General features: G+C 30.2%; 2 protein-coding genes across 5 annotated transcripts in view; both read left to right on the top strand.

Annotated features, from left to right (window-relative positions):
* The first annotated feature begins 4108 nt into the window (after window positions 1–4108).
* Window positions 4109–8653, top strand: LOC101513890 (selenocysteine methyltransferase). Its single transcript, XM_004493639.4, has 7 exons — window positions 4109–4359; window positions 4688–4744; window positions 4839–5068; window positions 5478–5607; window positions 5722–5925; window positions 6340–6411; window positions 8033–8653. The coding sequence occupies exons 1-7, from the start codon at window positions 4195–4197 to the stop codon at window positions 8195–8197; spliced, it is 1023 nt and encodes a 340-aa protein (XP_004493696.1). The 5' UTR covers window positions 4109–4194; the 3' UTR covers window positions 8198–8653.
* A 5356-nt stretch (window positions 8654–14009) lies between these two features.
* The window catches only part of LOC101513351 (type I inositol polyphosphate 5-phosphatase 4-like), a 4338-nt gene continuing 1138 nt past the window's right edge, over window positions 14010–17209 (top strand). For 2 of the 4 annotated variants that reach the window (XM_073365606.1, XM_073365605.1), the window contains exons 1-10: window positions 14173–14423; window positions 14512–14599; window positions 14907–14975; window positions 15110–15197; window positions 15308–15412; window positions 15504–16122; window positions 16205–16398; window positions 16474–16582; window positions 16678–16826; window positions 16952–17209. In XM_073365606.1, the coding sequence (XP_073221707.1) occupies window positions 14394–14423; window positions 14512–14599; window positions 14907–14975; window positions 15110–15197; window positions 15308–15412; window positions 15504–16122; window positions 16205–16398; window positions 16474–16582; window positions 16678–16826; window positions 16952–17195 (1695 nt within the window). In that variant the 5' untranslated portion in view covers window positions 14173–14393 and the 3' untranslated portion in view covers window positions 17196–17209. The other 2 variants (XM_073365607.1, XM_027332267.2) reach the window with 2 other exon arrangements.

Genomic DNA, 17209 nt, shown 5'->3' with positions numbered 1-17209 from the left:
TTAATTCTTTTACTTCTAATGTCTCTTGCAATTCTTCAAGCCTCAAAGTTGAAATATCTTTAGATTCTTCATTGGCACACACAATATAGTGAAACCTGGAACGCAAGGACCTTATGATCTTCTCACACATCTTTTGTTCTAACAACTTCTCACCACATCCAGCTATTTGATTTGTGATGCTCCTCAATCTTGAAATCAAATCTAAAACTTCCTCTTGTTCCTCCATTTGCAGCAGTTCAAATTGCTTTTGAAGAGTTTATAATTTCACCTTCGTGACCTTTGTACCACCTGAATATCATCTATCAAGAATATCACATGCTTCTTTTGCTATTCTTGCTTCAGAAATCTAATCAAAATTGGTTGTGTCAAGACATTGATGAAGAGTGAATTGTGGTTTTGCAATCTTTTTTCTTGTTTTCTTTATAGGTTGTTCTTTGGACTTATGTTGGATTCACTCCCAGTTCATCAAATCCTTTCTCTATAACCTTCAAGACTTCTTAAAATCCAAATAAGACACAAATTTGAATTTTCCATCTATCCCAAACAATTTCATCAATGTGTGGCATATGTGCTGGAGAATCGCCACAATTTCAATTTTGATTCATCCTCACTTCACTTGTGTTTAATCCTCACACTTCACTCATGTTTTGAATGATATCAATTTGTTAGCTTTTTCTATTGCTTGCACACTAAGAAATTAATAATGCACATAATTGAATGATGATAAGACTTATTTATTTCATTGCTTGCAAGCCTATTTATACATAAATTATTCTTAATCAATTAACACATTTGCTAACTGAAATCTAACCAACTAATTAACTAATTGGTTAGTTAGTTACAACATCCAATTATTACATTACTTGAGTTACAAGCCACCTAATAAAAATGTAATCAAGTAAATGAACTATGAAATTTAATCAAGTAATTGATTTCAAATTATCATTAAATTTCAGTTAAAAATAAATTATTCAGAAGAATCCAAATTTAAATACCATAAAAATATTTTTTTAATATTGTCATTATTTATCAACCGACCGAACTCTGAATTACTATAACTTATTCTTCAAAGAAAAATAGGGTTAGAAATAGATGAAACATAATAAAATATAATTTTAGAAATATATAATGAAAATAAAATTATTTTATTTCTTTATTAACAATAGTAAAATATACACAAATTTTAGAAAATAAAAAATATTTCACAAATTAAACAACCTAAATATCTGTAAAAAGAAACAGTAGATTGCATCAAACAACTGTCGTTAGCTTCGACCAATCGAAGTGTAAAAATACCAAAACAATTGATCACGATTTTCAATATTTTTTGTTACAATTTTTGAATGTTCTACTATACATATATCTATTAATTAATTATCTAAATTATATTTAAATATCTATGATATTCATTATTCCATAATTTGTATTCAATTATATTCTTAACAATTATTCAATTGTGTGTGGTGAAGAATTAGTGAATTATGATATCATTTTATATTCATTAACTATTATTAAACATAATTTAATGTGTCAAAAAAATTAAAATGTAATTAAATTACATTACCATTTAAATTGATGATGTAAACACGACGTGAAAATATTAAATAATACAACTCCTTCTCAAACTCACTTGGCCAGTAATTACGAGATTTGCTTTAAAAAACATGCACAGTCAAAAAAATATTCAGCTTCTTACTACTGTAAATTTAAACTAAACTAAACTCTGATAATAAAACGCTACAAAAACATTTAATTCGTAGTGAATTTCGTGTTAGAAAAAGAAAAAAAAGTTGCTACATACATAGGCAAGACATATTTTCTCTTTAGGAGGGATAAAAATCAAGAAAAGAAAGTATTCCTACGTAGCCTTAAAAAATGCGAAAAGAATTTATTCTATGTTTGATCACAATAGCTTTTCTTTCACTATAAGAGAAAAGCCGTAAAAATCTCTCTACCAAAAGGCTCACAAAGAAGAAATGGCTAGTTATAACAACAAGAATAGATTAAGGTTCAAATAGATGTTATCAAACTCGACATAAATGGTGTGTTTAATTGGGAGAAGAAACCTTCAAAAGATTCTTGAACATGATGGGTGACTTTTTAGTCCAATGTTTGTTTGTGATGTTCTTTGAGTTTCAACAAATGGAAGGCGTTTGTGTAAAGAATGGTTGATTTACACAATGCAAGTGCAACATTTGAAACTCGGTTTTCAAGGGTATAAGACTTAATGCTCAAGGTCGTAATATTTGATAGGTTCAACCATTAGAGTCTTCGGCAATAGAACTAGATTTTCACATAAACTGCTAGAAACTTTAATCACTTAAACTTTTTTTATGTGTTCTTTTTGAGAAATGTTGTTTTTAGTTATTTTCAGAAATGTTTTTCGTTCCTCTATCAAATAAAAAAATTAATGGAACATTAAATTTTTGTTCCTTTCAATTTTACCCTTGTCTATTTTTTTCTTATTAAATTATCCTCGTCCAGTGTAACTTTGCAAGTTAGAGAAAATCAATAAAATGATAAAATATTTGATTAAAGTATTTTAATGACGGAAAATTCAATCAAATGAACTATTTGATTATAGTTGAGGCTATTTATCAACTTCTTTAATTCGCATGAGTTGAATGAGATGTACTTACGAAATAAATTCATGGACTAAATTTAAATAAGAGTCATGTTAATATGTGCTCTTAAATATATATTAAAAAAAATCTACAAATAATAGTTATGTTTTGATTTTGATTTTTACTTTTTAAGAAATTGAATATGTATAATTTTAAATACAATTTTTTTTTATCTTTAGTATACCGACAAGTGCGTAAAAGACATGTTAACATTTTTTATTTTTAATTAATACATAATATTTGTGGCTCTATATTTATCAATTGACTTAAATATTCATTTGATTCATGTAAATTAGTATTTTATCTTGTATTTTTGTGGTCGTAATTTTTTTTTTATTTCACATTCAAACTTGTAAGTTTAATTTCGTTTTAAAATCGTTCATACTGTTAATTCTAGTAGTAGATTATATTATCTAAATTTTTAGGTGAAAAATATTATTTTAATATATAAATTAACTAAAATATAAAGAATGAAAATCCAGTATTGGTCTGTAAAAACAAGTTCGATATTATATAAAAAAAAATTAAAAAGATTAAATTTTAATTATCTACATTATATAAGCAAATTTTAACTAGCGGGGAATTTGAAGATACAAAAGCAGTAGTCATATTTATTTGCTTTGTTGTATAAAGTAATTTATGGCTACCTCACTTTTTGTCAATATGATATGTGAAATAATTTATCTCATCAACCCAATTTATTATTTAATTTTATCTATTACCATAAAACTCTAACTTTTTAATGTTGTGTTCCACCTTGAAAGAGTACAAAGAAATATAAGATTACTCATGTCATATTAAATTGAACATGAAAGAGTTATATTAGGGATTTCACAGTTAAATATTTCTTGTATTTTTTAACTTGTATAACTCAATAAATTTGTGAACTTTTTTTGTTGTAATTTTAAGGATTTTTTATTTATTTATTTTTAATGTATTTTTCATATTTAAATCAATAAATATTTTTATAAAAGAAATAAATTAATTTGTATATATTATAATGTAAGATATTTTTACACATATATTCAATTAAATCACATTATAAATACTTTTTTTTTATTAAAAATCTTACAAATATTTTAAGAACTAACATTTGAAAATGATAATTTGGTAAAATTTGTTATTAGATAAATGTAAATCTGTTTTTTTAAATATTCACCTAACACAAATGTCTTTACTACCTTAAATTAAAATACTATTTCCTCACCTTAAATTTTGTAATAAAATAAAAAAGTTAGTTTGATAGAATTTAAGTTAATGAATCTAAATTAATTAATCTCAACTTTAATAATATGATCATAAATTTTTGTCTTTAAATTATAATTTAATTAATAAATATTAATAATTAAAATGATCTTCACTTTATATTCATAATTAATTATAATAATATTTACCACTTTTAAGATAAAAAAGTTAATTTTAGAAAGAAAAAAGTCATCGTATTTTTGATAAGTTAAAGCACCACCATCATAGTTCCTCATATTTAATTAAATTTTAATTTTAATACGAGAGGTACAAGTCCTATCCGTGGCATCGACGCACTTTCTCTTTCTCATTATCCGGCGTCAGAATGTCGTCGTTATTGTTATCGGAGTTTCTTCGTCAGACTGGCGGAACTGCCATCATCGACGGCGGTTTAGCAACAGAGCTTGAACGCCATGGCGCTGACCTCAATGATCCTCTTTGGAGTGCCAAATGCCTCCTTTCTTCCCCTCAGTCTCACCTCATTCGCCAGGTATACTCATATTGTTACACTATTCGCACCATTTCAACTCTTAGGTTTCCCTCCCTTCATTTTTTAATTAAATTGCTCCCTTTGCATCTATACAACTATATTACATTGTTAATTAATTCATACACGTGCCTTCATTTTCTTTTTCCCTTGTTAAAGTATACAAATGGTGATCTTAGGGTTCGATTATTTACTAACCTTTTTTTCATTCTTTTTTCCTATAACATTTACTTATGAACTGTTATTGAAATCGTTAGTTATTGAACTTAATTGAATGATGATGTTCTTTTACAAATAAAAAATTATCAGTGACATGCTTTCTATGGAGCAGGTGCACATTGATTACATGGAAAATGGCGCAGACATTATAACAACAGCATCCTATCAAGTGAGTTCCGAATGCTCAAAATTTGTTGTCTCTGTATTTTTATTATTGATAAAAGCTGAACCTGAGGTAGTTGTTTTGCTTGTAATGTGCATAGGCTACCATTCAAGGTTTTAAGGCAAAAGGATTTTCTGAGGAAGAAGGTGAAAACATGCTCAGAAGAAGTGTTGAAATTGCTTGTGAGGCTCGCGATTTGTATCATGAACGATCTGCTGTGTGCTCTTTGGGTGATGATACTCATGGTAGAATCCTCAAGCAACGTCCTATCCTGATTGCAGCATCAGTTGGGAGCTATGGCGCTTATTTGGCCGATGGATCAGAGTACAGGTGAAATGAACAAGATCTGTGGTATTTAGAAGCATCTGTTTTTTTTCTTCTTCCTACTTGTGTTTTTGAGTATATTTCTCATCTTATATATTATGCAGTCCATTTATTGATTAACAATCAAAATGATGTTAACTTATGATAATATGTTGCTGTTCCGAGGTTGCCTGTTTAGCTTTATCCGTTATTTTGGCACAACTTTTTTGCACTTGTGAAAGAAACGGTATCAGAATATCGTCTGTAACAAATCTGTTCAAATTGCATGTGTGTACGTTTTGGGGTTTTTCTTTATGAAATAGAATCGTTAATGATTTAGAAAGTTTGAGGTTTGGCAAACTTTTGCTGCTATTCTCAGTACTTAACAAAATCACATTTTTCATGATTGTTGTGCTTCTTGATATGTTCCTGGCAGTGGAAATTATGGCGATGCTATCACATTGGAAACTCTTAAAGATTTTCATCGAAGAAGAGTTCAAATTTTGGCAGATTCAGGTGCAGACCTGCTTGCATTTGAAACAATTCCAAATAAGCTTGAAGCTCAGGTATCCTAGAAGCTTTGGACAGTCAAATGCTAAATCTACCCTCTATGATTTTTTATCTGTTCTTTTAAAAGAATGTTTTTGTTAGTCTATCTCTTAAGAAAATCATTGGAGCAGGCTTATGCAGAACTTCTGGAAGAAGAGAACATAAAGATTCCAGCATGGTTTTGCTTTAACTCTAAGGATGGAATTAATGCTGTTAGTGGTGATTCTATAGTGGAATGTGGCTCCATTGCTGAATCATGCAACAAAGTTGTAGCTGTTGGAATCAACTGTACCCCACCTAGATTTATACATAGTCTGATACTTCTGCTTAAGAAGGTAGATCCTTAGGTTTCTCTTTTCTGACTAAATGTGCGCCTCGCGAGTTAATTGTTGATTTTTTATCAAATTTTTTTGTTTCAAACAGCCTCCTACTCTCTTAGATTTTTATTAACTAATGAAGTTTCAGTTCTACAAGAGTCTGTATCTGTTTTGCCAAGCTGTACTCTTGTTGGTAAATCATATATTATTTAGGTGGGGTAAAAACATTGGTGGATTTAATCTGCATATAGTACTTAACATATACACTGATTCAGTCTTCATGTTCACGTGCAACTATGTCATTTGCAATATTGACAAGGAACTTTTACTTGTTTTATTATGTAAGACAATATGTCAGTATTCATAAATTACTATAGTTTACAATTTATCTGTGTGGAACTAACATCCACGATTCACATATTATTTCTTCAGGTGACTACAAAACCAATTGTTATATATCCAAATAGCGGGGAAACTTATGATGGCGATCAAAAGGAGTGGGTGGTAAGTTCATTTCATCTGGTTGTACAGTTGCATTTTAAGTTGTTTTGAAAAGACAGGCAGTCAACTTTGTCTCTAAAATTGAACAAAGATCAATTATAGAAGATAAAAGCTGTGTAATCTCAGTTATCTCTACCTGAAATATAGCAGATTTTATGCTGTTAAATAAAAGAAGAGGAAAACTTAAGTAAGTTTTTAGCTCACATGTGCCACTATGCCTATCCCTTTTCTTTGTGGTGAAATCATTCTATTCATTTTATTTAAATTAAAATAGTAAAAGCTGATTCAGAGACTGTTGTGTGTAACTTCTGTCATTTAAAACAGAAATGTGTTGAAGCTGAAGAAGTCTAAGGTAGCATTTAGCATAGTTTCTTTTTAAGTTACTTTAAAGTTAAAGCTAAAAATACGAGCTTAAAAGTTTTTTTGAAACAGTAAATGTTATTATTGTTAGTATGATGTGGGGGGTGGGGATCAAACCGTGGACCTTCTTACCACTCCATTCGTTAACTCCTCCACCGCAACCACCAAGTCAACCTTATTAGGTAAAATATTTTTATTTGGTAAAACGAACGATCCTAAACTAGCCATTTTTTCACCCTTCATCTCTCAACATTCCTTTCTTTGATGAGCATCCAGTCGGCCACTGTCCCCAGGGCTCTCATACCAACCTAAAAAACACTTCAAAGGTCTGAATTGCTTGAAAGGTTTGAACTATCAGCATATATATTGATTTGATAAGTTACAAATGAGAGGCTCTAATATATATATTATTGTACATGAATCCTAATAAATAACACAATGAAGAATAAGAAAATAGTGTCCTAATAATGAAACACAATCATGGTGTTACGTACAGAAGATAAAAGAATGAAAAAATTTATAATTATATAATCCTATTTACAGCAAAAGAGAAGTCCAGAAGAAACTAGGCCGAACCCCACACAAGTGTAACTGGTAGTGTAGTACCAGTAAGTATTAGAAATTTTGAATGTCAGATTTCACATCCTTTTATTAATTATTGTATATACAATTACAACTACAACTACAACTACAAGTATGTCTAAGGAAGATAAAACAGTTGACGCCAAGAGCAGGGTCCTCCTTTGTGAATATTTTAAATTTTGGGCTGATTAGTTTCTCATTTTGCCTTAATCGCATATTGAACTAAACTTCTTATACTAGTGAAATAATATTTTATACGATCTTGGTCATGATTCATATAGATGAGCTATTACTATTACTTAATCATGCTTAGCCAGTGAAGTTGTATAGTTCCCGGAATACAATGTTCAGGAGTGTATGTAACATTGATAACATGAGAAATTAATCGAACCTATATGGACATGGATGCAAAAAAGTGCAAGTTTGTGTGTGACTTTCTACATTTTTGAACGGCAAATGTTAAGATTGTTAATATTATATTAGAGTTGGGGATCACCAAGTCAACCATACATCCTTTGTTTGTGCGTGACCTAACCTTAAGTTGTTTATCTAGTTTATTGTGATTAACAAGTATATGGACCTTATGGTTTGTTAAACTTGATAAGTACTTCATTCAAGAGACAGTAATATCTTGAGATATTTCTTGAATTACATTACTGATATTAGGTTGTTATCGTTGCAGCAAAATACAGGTGTTACAGACGAAGATTTTGTCTCATATGTTAGTAAATGGTGTGAGTTAGGGGCTTGCTTTGTAGGAGGCTGTTGCAGAACGACTCCTGCTACCATTAGAGGAATATACAAGATACTCTACGGCAATGAATCTGCTACTCTTGCCACAGAGTGACTGCCCCTGTATTCAGAAAGGCGGCAAATGCGCAAACCAGTCGAATTTATTTGTCAGAATGCGGGCAGCTACAATGGGTCATGTTGCCACATTGAGTTGTGAGAGGGGAAGATAAACATGGCTTATCTGCGTTAATAAAATGGTTTAACATTATCTTTTCAACACACTCATTAATTGAGTGGAAGAGAATGGGTTAAATTTTTTGGTTTGACCCACTTAAATTTCACTAAATGATATTGTGTCCGAGAGAGTGTTGGAAAAAAATTTCTTTGAGTAAGATATTCCATATACCTGATTGGTTTTTGTAACTTAGAACATAATTTTCCCTTGGAGCTGGTGTCACCGATAGTAGCAGTTTGTGCACATTACATTACATTGAAGTACAAGGTAAAGATGTTTGTGTTTTTACTTTCTTTTCAATTTTGGATAAAAGAAATTGCCCATTTGTTACTACTACTACTTTTTCTTTTCGAAACGTAGTATTACTTATTTTTATACATTACATAACTTGTGGTACAATAAAAGGATGAAAGAGGGGTGTGGTTTGATTATTCTTTTAAGCCAAATATATTGAATTTGGAAAAAATATTTGGAAATCACAGTTGATGTTGGACACCGAATTTATATACAATTTTTATTTATTTAATAATTTTTTCTCTCTCCTTGATTTCCATCTCGGTTTTTGCACACTCATTTGCTTGTATTTTTATACAATGTCGGCATATTATGTCTCAAATTTGATGTCTAAGTAATATGGTTTTATTGAAAAAGAGATCAAGGGTAGTCTAGCCCATAATAACTCATACAAATTATTGAAATAATCAGAAAAAGAAAACCTAGCCCCTCTCCCTTTGATACAAGTCAACTCTCAGATTTAATTTTAATCATGTACCTGCATTAATGGGTAATTTTTTAATATGCAAATATGGAGAGAGACACTCTAGTTATCTACTTAGAGCTTACTCTTTGCCATCTATGTCAAGTGGACTAGTGGAGTAAAGAGAAGACTGACTTTAGTTTTAAATTGTGGCCCAATAGTTGTAATATAAGGTTGAAAATTTTACTCTCTACCTCTTATATTTATACTTGTTTTATACAAACTGTTTATTTTATCTTTTTATTTTTTATCGTTTTTTTAAAATTTATCTTACTAAACTTAATTAAAGTTTCAGAGAACTTTTTTTTTGCAAGTTTTTAGAACACTTTTTTTAAAAAAAAAATTGAACTTTGTACATGAGAAGTTAAAAAAAGTTTTTTGATTATATACCGAAAAAGTTTTCCGTACACAAAAAACATATTTGTGTATCAAAAAAATTTGAAATTTTTCGGTACACAAATCTGTTTTAGTAGGGTTTATAAAGGTAGTGAAAAACTTTTAAAAAAAGTTTTCTGGTATAAAGTTCAATTTGTTTTAAAAATGTATTTCGGAAAACTTGAAAAAAAAATTCTGGAACTCCAATTAAATTTAGTGACATAATTTTTTTTAAAGAAAATAAATAAATAAATAAAGATAAAAATAGGTAGTTTATATAAAATATGAAGTAAGAGTATAAATGTAGAGGTAAAAGGGTAAAAAATTCTATAAGGTTTTAGACGAATCTTTCAATTGCATGTTAACTGTTTTCATTACATTTGTTTGTTATTTTTCACAATATAAAGATTGCAACATAATTGCAATCGCAACAATAATTTAAAACTTGTTAATAACACAAGATCTAACAAACCATTATTTGTTCCATTATTTGTTTATGATTGATGAAATGATGATCCTTGTATGGCAGGAACAAATATTTGTTATATGCTATAAAGACAATTGTAGTGGCAAACACAGATATTGAAAACACAGAACAAACTATTTAAAAATATTACTAAGAAATTTTATAGAACAACGATGAACAAGTGAAATATCAGCTAGCTCAAGAACATCATGGATAATAAAGCTAAAGATCAGTATTTTGCATGCAAATACAATGTGCATTCTTTTGTCTGTTGGTATGAATCAAAAACTTATAAAAGGAAAAAAAAAAAATATTATAGTAACCTTAGGGGGGTGAATTATTTTTACCTCAAAGAACACTTACCAAATCAGGCCAATTATTAACTCTTACCCATACATACACCAGTCATTTTCCTAGCCCCTCTAGGTGTGCTTCCTCTGCAATGTATCATTATAATTACTTCTTTAAAGGTACATAATATAGTTCATGACATTTTCTAATAGGAGAAAACAATCAAGTGATCTACACAGTTGCCAAATTGTACCTTTCAGCTAGCAGTGAACATTCGATAAGCAAAGAAAGGGTTGCATGCTTGGGTTTAGACTGGTAGATAGAAATACAATGGAATTAAATATAACTATATATAATAAAAAAACCTTAGAAAATGATATAGACAAAGCATGGCAAACAGTGAAAATAAATAACTTTTGCCTAGTTCAATGAAAATGAGAAAAGGGACTAAACAGTAACCGAGTTGTTTGGGTGAAAATTCAAAAACAATGTCATTTTTTTCTTCATCCCATGGTGAAAAGCTTCACATCAACATTAGCCTTATAAAATCAACTGAATTATTTGTCAGAAGCTTCAATGCTTCATTTTTGTCCTTAATGTGATTTTGGCAAATCATATGATATTTTATTCTTCCCTCGTACACTAACCACAACTTGAGAATCAATGGTTCAAAAACCAAATTCATAACTTAGCCTCTAACACTAACACCAACCACTTTTTTATGTTTTCCTATTTGTTAAATAATTCATTAAAAAGACAAAACTTTAACATCAATAAAAAATGGTATGTTGATCAAATGTTTAAATTCAAGGATATGTTACTCGGCCCAAAAGAGAAGCACCTAAAGCCTTTACTTTATGCCTAGCTAAAAAAATATGTTTTAACTTTCATTTTTATAAGACGACAATAATATATTATAAAAAGTCTGCATAGAAACAATAAAGGTCTAAAGAAAATTAGTTTTCAATTTTTGGCAGAATTATTATTTATTTGTATTGAGATGAGACTAGTAGTAGTGCAGTGTTGGAAAACTTTACACTAGAAAGCATCTTGTATTAAAGACATCTGTAAAATATCATAGTGAAACATTCGTCTTAACTTTTGATATCCAATAAAATTTTATATAAATTAAATAAAATAGGTTTTTGTTGCAAATTATTTAATATTTTTCTTAATACAACTAAATTGGCTAAGGGATGAGAGAAATATTAATTATAAATTGAGAAGTTTGAGACAAAAAGTGAGCACATGTTGTTCATATGAGAAATATTAGTTATAAATTGAGAAATTATGAGACAAGTAGTGAATATATTGCTATTATGAGTTATTGGAGTGGTAGTGTACACACTATTTTCTTGGATGTTCTTGTATAACATAGATGTTGTTGTATAACAGTTCTTAGATGTTAATGTATAACATTTGAAATGTCTTATTTTAATTTTTGAAAAATATAAAAAAAATTAAATTTAAAAATCTATTAATTCTACTAATTTTTTTTTATAATTATTAAATAAAATATTAATAATTTATTTATTAATTAATTTTTTAAAAAATCCCCTCTAATAGTTCCGTTTTATACCTCGTAATATGTTGGGTGGACGACCCTGATGTTAGTTGTTGTGTTGGTACTTTTTCTAGTAACCCATAGCACAAATCACTTGAACTATATATGTAGTGTGCTTTCATTATTCACAAGATTAAGAAGGATGCTCATCGGCCCCTAAATACACGTGGATTTACCGGAAGTGAAAAATTGAATTAAATGCATTACTAGTTTTTATATTTTGTGAACAAAAACGGAGGTGAAGAATAAATCTTTGAGATTTAAAAGAAAATGTTGTCCAAGTAATGGCCTCCATGATTGAGCTATAACAAGTCCAATTTTTTGTTGGCCTAGAAAGCGCAATTTTTGTTGGCCTCCATGATATAATTTTTTTTTTATAGTCTATTTAAAAATAATTAGTCTAACCTAAATTTAACATAAGCTATGATATAAATTTTTGTTGGTCAGTTTAGCCTAATCCATAATCACCAAGTATAAATATTGATAAAACAATTTAGTCAATTAAAATTATAAAATATTTTAGAGATAAAAGTGAAAATAAAAACTTGTTAAAAAATTATGGTTCCTTTTTTCCAAACAAAATGAATGGTTTGATATCTACCTTTATTACAAATGAAGTATTAGTGCAGAAAACTATGTTTTCACTTCCAAAGTTAAAACAGAAAATTGAGAAGCAAAACTAGTTTTAAATGTTTTGCTTTTTCAGTTTTAAAAATTAAAAAGTAAAAATCAAAACTACTATCATAAAACAGTGTAACAAACAAGTTTTGCAGTTTTTAACTTTTTAAAAATTAAAAAACAGTTTTTGAAAAGTAAATTAAACATGCCCTAAATATTCAATCCTAACTCTTTGTATTGGTCCACATGTATTGTAGTTGAGAAATTAAAAGCCCTGATGTTTACATCATTATCTGTATTATTACCAAGTACAAGTGTACAATAGAACCGGTATATCTCTCTCCTTCGCCAGATTGTTAAGAAAATGATAGCAAAGAAAAAGTACATTACACAAGAGAGGGGAAAAAAAAATAAAAAAGTAAAAAATAAAAAAGTAAAAAATAAAAAGGCCCAATTTGACACCTATGGTAATTAAAGGGGTGTATAGAAAAGGGAGAATGGTATATATCAATTTTAAGGGTGGAAAAGCAAAAAAAAAAAAAAAAAATAGAAAGAGACCCACATTCCATCCTTAGAGAAAGAAGATAAGATATTACTTACTTTAACCAAAGTACAAATAAAGATGCATTCTTTAAGTGACTTGCCTCGTTAATCTATCGACCATCTTGCTATGTGCACACCTCAATCAAACATGATCGTAAATATCTATGCATTTTAATGTATAAAAGTTTGAGTATTTTCACTTTAATAATTGGAAGTTTACATACTTTCCTAATAGTATTTAGAAAAATAAAATTTAAAAAAAATCCTTGAACCACTTTTCTGTTAATCAAAATAGTCTTTGGTGTTAAATATCTTTTACAAATATGTTAATTTATCCATAAAATATCACATGACTCAATATTCATATAACTTGAAAGTTTGATCAATGATCCCCATATTCTTCATTATTGAATCAAATTATTGTGGATAATGGATTCCAATCTTGTTGACAACGAAGTATGGGGAAGGCATTTTTCACTTGGCAATTTAGAAGATTCAAATTATAGGGTAAAAGCCACTATCAATTTATTATTCCATGAATAGGGTCCATTCATATTTAATTTTGATGCCGACCTTTCTTGTAAACATCATTGACACAATTATGAGAGGAACATAAACTCAAGGAAGAAATGTCCATTGGTGTGACATTTCTTTCACCTTTTAAGACTTAGACAATGAATCCTGACCTCAACCAACGTTGTGCATTACCAACTACTTAAGATTAAGAATTAAAGAAACCCAAATGAAAAAGTTTTCCAGTCGTGGAACTTATTGTCTTACGAATGATTCCTAGGACAACTTTGACAAGGAAAAAACACAAGGGCATTGTTGTTAAACATTAGAACATAGACAGGAGGAACATTTAATTAAGCAATCTATTTAATTAAACATTTTACTGAGACGTAAATATTATAGAGAGTCTTATTTAAATAAAAAAATTAAGAAAGAGCTTGCTGCAATTAAATTCAAATTTAAATTAAAAAGAATATGAGATTCTTATCTCCACTAACTACTTAAGTGAACATTTATGATTAATATGTAATAATATATATTTATAACTCAATAGAATCTGGTATTGGGTATGGTAAAGGATGAATGTAAGTGGGTTGATATTACTATTACCAATGTAGTAACCATTTGAGTGTGTGAAGTAATAAGTCCTTGAATTTGCAGTACACTTGCCTGCCTTCCTTCACTTTATTCCCCTTCAAATTCGCTGCTTTCCTCACAACGAGGTTTTTTCATTTCTCTCTCTCTCTCTCTCTCTCTCTCTCTCATGTGCTCTACATTGTCTTCTTCACTATTACTATTTGCTTCCCCTTCCATTATCTTTTTTCGATATAGATATATATGTAATACAAAACCATAAATCAACATTGTTGAAGCAGGAATTATATTTTGATATCCATACATACCTTTGCTATTTTCTAAATAAAGAAACTTATATGAACTTGTTTCAACAATGAGAGATGATAACTTGAAGAAAAGCAAGGTTTGATAAATGCCAATTATATTTTGTTGAATTAATGTCATTGTAATTAATAATTAGCTTTTTTATCTTTGTTTTTTTGTTGGTGAAGCTTTCATGGCCAAAAACATTGGTCAAGAAATGGTTCAATATCAAGAGCAAATCTGAGGACTTTCAAGCAGATGATGTCATTTGTCAAGGTCATTATTAATTAATTAGTTTTCTCTTTATTTTAATGTAATTTCATTCCCTTGGATTTGAAATCTTGGCTGAAAAATAAGAAATTTTTATTTTCTATTTTTGTCTGTTTTAATTAAGGGTGTGTTATTTCAATTTCATATTTGTAACAAAGATCTACCCTTTGTTGTTTTACTGCTTCAATGGTTTCTGCCCTTTTGTGCCGATACTATGTTTGTTTATTTTGTGATGTTGTTCGATTGAGTAAGATAGTAAATCAACTGTGGAAAGAGCACAACTTCATTAACTTTTTGGTTTTTTCTTTTTAAGTTGTTGATGAAGAGTATAGGAGCAACTACTCAGAGATGAAAGCTTGTTCTATCAAAAAAAGCAAAACAGGTTCAGTATCACCGCCTTAACTTTACAATGATAAAATGAAATTTAGACCTCATTATTGTGCGGAAATTTCAGAACGTTATTGTTCTTTCTTTTTCTGCTTAATATGATGTTTCATCTCCATTTCAATAATGCAGAGAGATCAAGTAGAAGGTACTCAGATAGAATGCAAAGAGGTAAGAATTACCTTGATGAAGCTCAGATTACAGATGTATGTAATTATAGGTATGCTTCATGTAGCTGTGCACTATAATTAATTATTTTGGTTGTAGCTATTATAATGAAAATTAAGAAATTTATGATTCTATTGAGTTATTTCTTCCTTCTGAATACAGAATCTTTGTTGCCACTTGGAACGTGGCAGGGAAGTCGCCTCCTAGTTATTTAAGCCTTGAAGATTGGCTTCATATATCTCCACCTGCTGATATCTATGTTCTTGGGTAATTTAAGGATTGTATAATGTTTCATCCTATTCTTAGTTAAGCAAAAGTTCATAATGCATTGTTATATTTTGCATTTTCTTGGACTTAGGTTTCAAGAAATTGTGCCTCTCAATGCTGGTAATGTTTTGGGAACTGAAGACAATGGTCCTGCAAGAAAATGGCTAGCACTTATAAGGAAGACACTGAACAACCTTCCGGGAACAAGTGGCGGATACCACACTCCTTCTCCAGTCCCTGCTCCTATTGTAGAGCTAGATGCTGATTTTGAGGGATCAATGAGGCAGAACACGGCGTCTTTCTTCCATCGGAGGTCCTTCCAAGCCATGAGGCGTAGTATGAGAATGGATAATGACATGTCACTCCCACAAGCTTGTCATGATCGCCGTCTCAGTGTTTGTGATAGGATGATATCAGGTCACAGAACGAGTGACTATGATACCAATTGTCAATGGGGTTCCTCAGACGATGAAAATGGAGCCGGCGACTCTCCAATTACAACACAAAATTCACCCATGTCATACGGTGGTTGTTTCCCTATGGAGGATGCTGACAGGCTAACAGGAAACTCAAGATACTGTTTGGTTGCTAGTAAGCAAATGGTGGGAGTATTTCTAACAGTTTGGGTGAAAAGTGATATCAGAGACGATGTTCATAACATGAAAGTGTCTTGTGTTGGAAGAGGATTGATGGGATATCTTGGAAACAAGGTACATTTGCTAATTTTATTTTAATACTAGAGTTTATAATGTACTAGAGAAAGAGACTTTCTCATTTTCTTGGATTTTGCAGGGTTCAATATCAATTAGTATGTCATTGTGCCAAACAAGTTTTTGCTTCGTCTGTAGTCACTTAACATCTGGACAAAGAGATGGTGATGAGCTAAGGAGAAATTCAGATGTAATGGAGATTCTCAGAAAGACAAGGTTTCCTCAAGTCCATGACACGAGTGATGCGGATTCTCCTCAGACAATTCTGGAACATGAGTATGCCCCTCATCCATCTCTCATCCTAATATATACCCTTAACCTTAAACTAAACCTCTAATTTATTTGGTGTAGCCGAATAATTTGGCTGGGGGATTTGAATTATCGGATAGCCCTTTCTTACCGCGGAGCAAAAGCTCTTGTTGAGATGCATGATTGGAAGACTTTGTTAAAGAATGACCAGGCATGTTAGGAGTTATAATTGATTTTTTTCTTCTTTCTCATACATACCAGTTATTTTTAAGATTTACCTGACATTGTGATAGTTTTTTGTTTCAGCTGTGTATAGAGAAGCGGCAAGGTCGAGTCTTTACAGGATGGAGTGAAGGGAAAATATACTTCCCTCCCACGTATAAGTATTCAAACAATTCAGACAGTTATGCAGGCGATGACAGACAATCCAAACAAAAGAGAAGAACTCCTGCATGGTATTCTTCTTTCTTGGAAAAATAACTAATGTCCTGTTTGGCAAGTCAAATGCCTTGCATCATTATTTTGAAACAATGTTGTTATTTATATAGCTCTAACCGAATCGAAATCTCTATTCGTGAAGGTGTGATCGTATCTTGTGGTATGGAAATGGCATACAACAATTATCTTATGTTCGTGGGGAGTCAAGATTCTCTGATCATAGGTCGGTTTGTAGCATATTCTTGGCAGAAGTTGAGTCTATTAACAGTAACCAAATAAGGAAAGGCTCTACTTGCTCCAGTTCCAGGATTGAAGTAGAAGAGTTATTGCCACATTCACATTGTTACGGCTACACTGATTCCATTTCTATTAACGAATACATGTAAATGTAGTTCTCTTT

This window comes from Cicer arietinum, chromosome 3 (assembly GCF_000331145.2).
Source record: "Cicer arietinum cultivar CDC Frontier isolate Library 1 chromosome 3, Cicar.CDCFrontier_v2.0, whole genome shotgun sequence".
NCBI lineage: Eukaryota > Viridiplantae > Streptophyta > Magnoliopsida > Fabales > Fabaceae > Cicer > Cicer arietinum.
The sequence above is the reverse complement of the archived record's forward strand: the minus strand, read 5'-3'. Positions and strand labels throughout refer to the sequence as shown.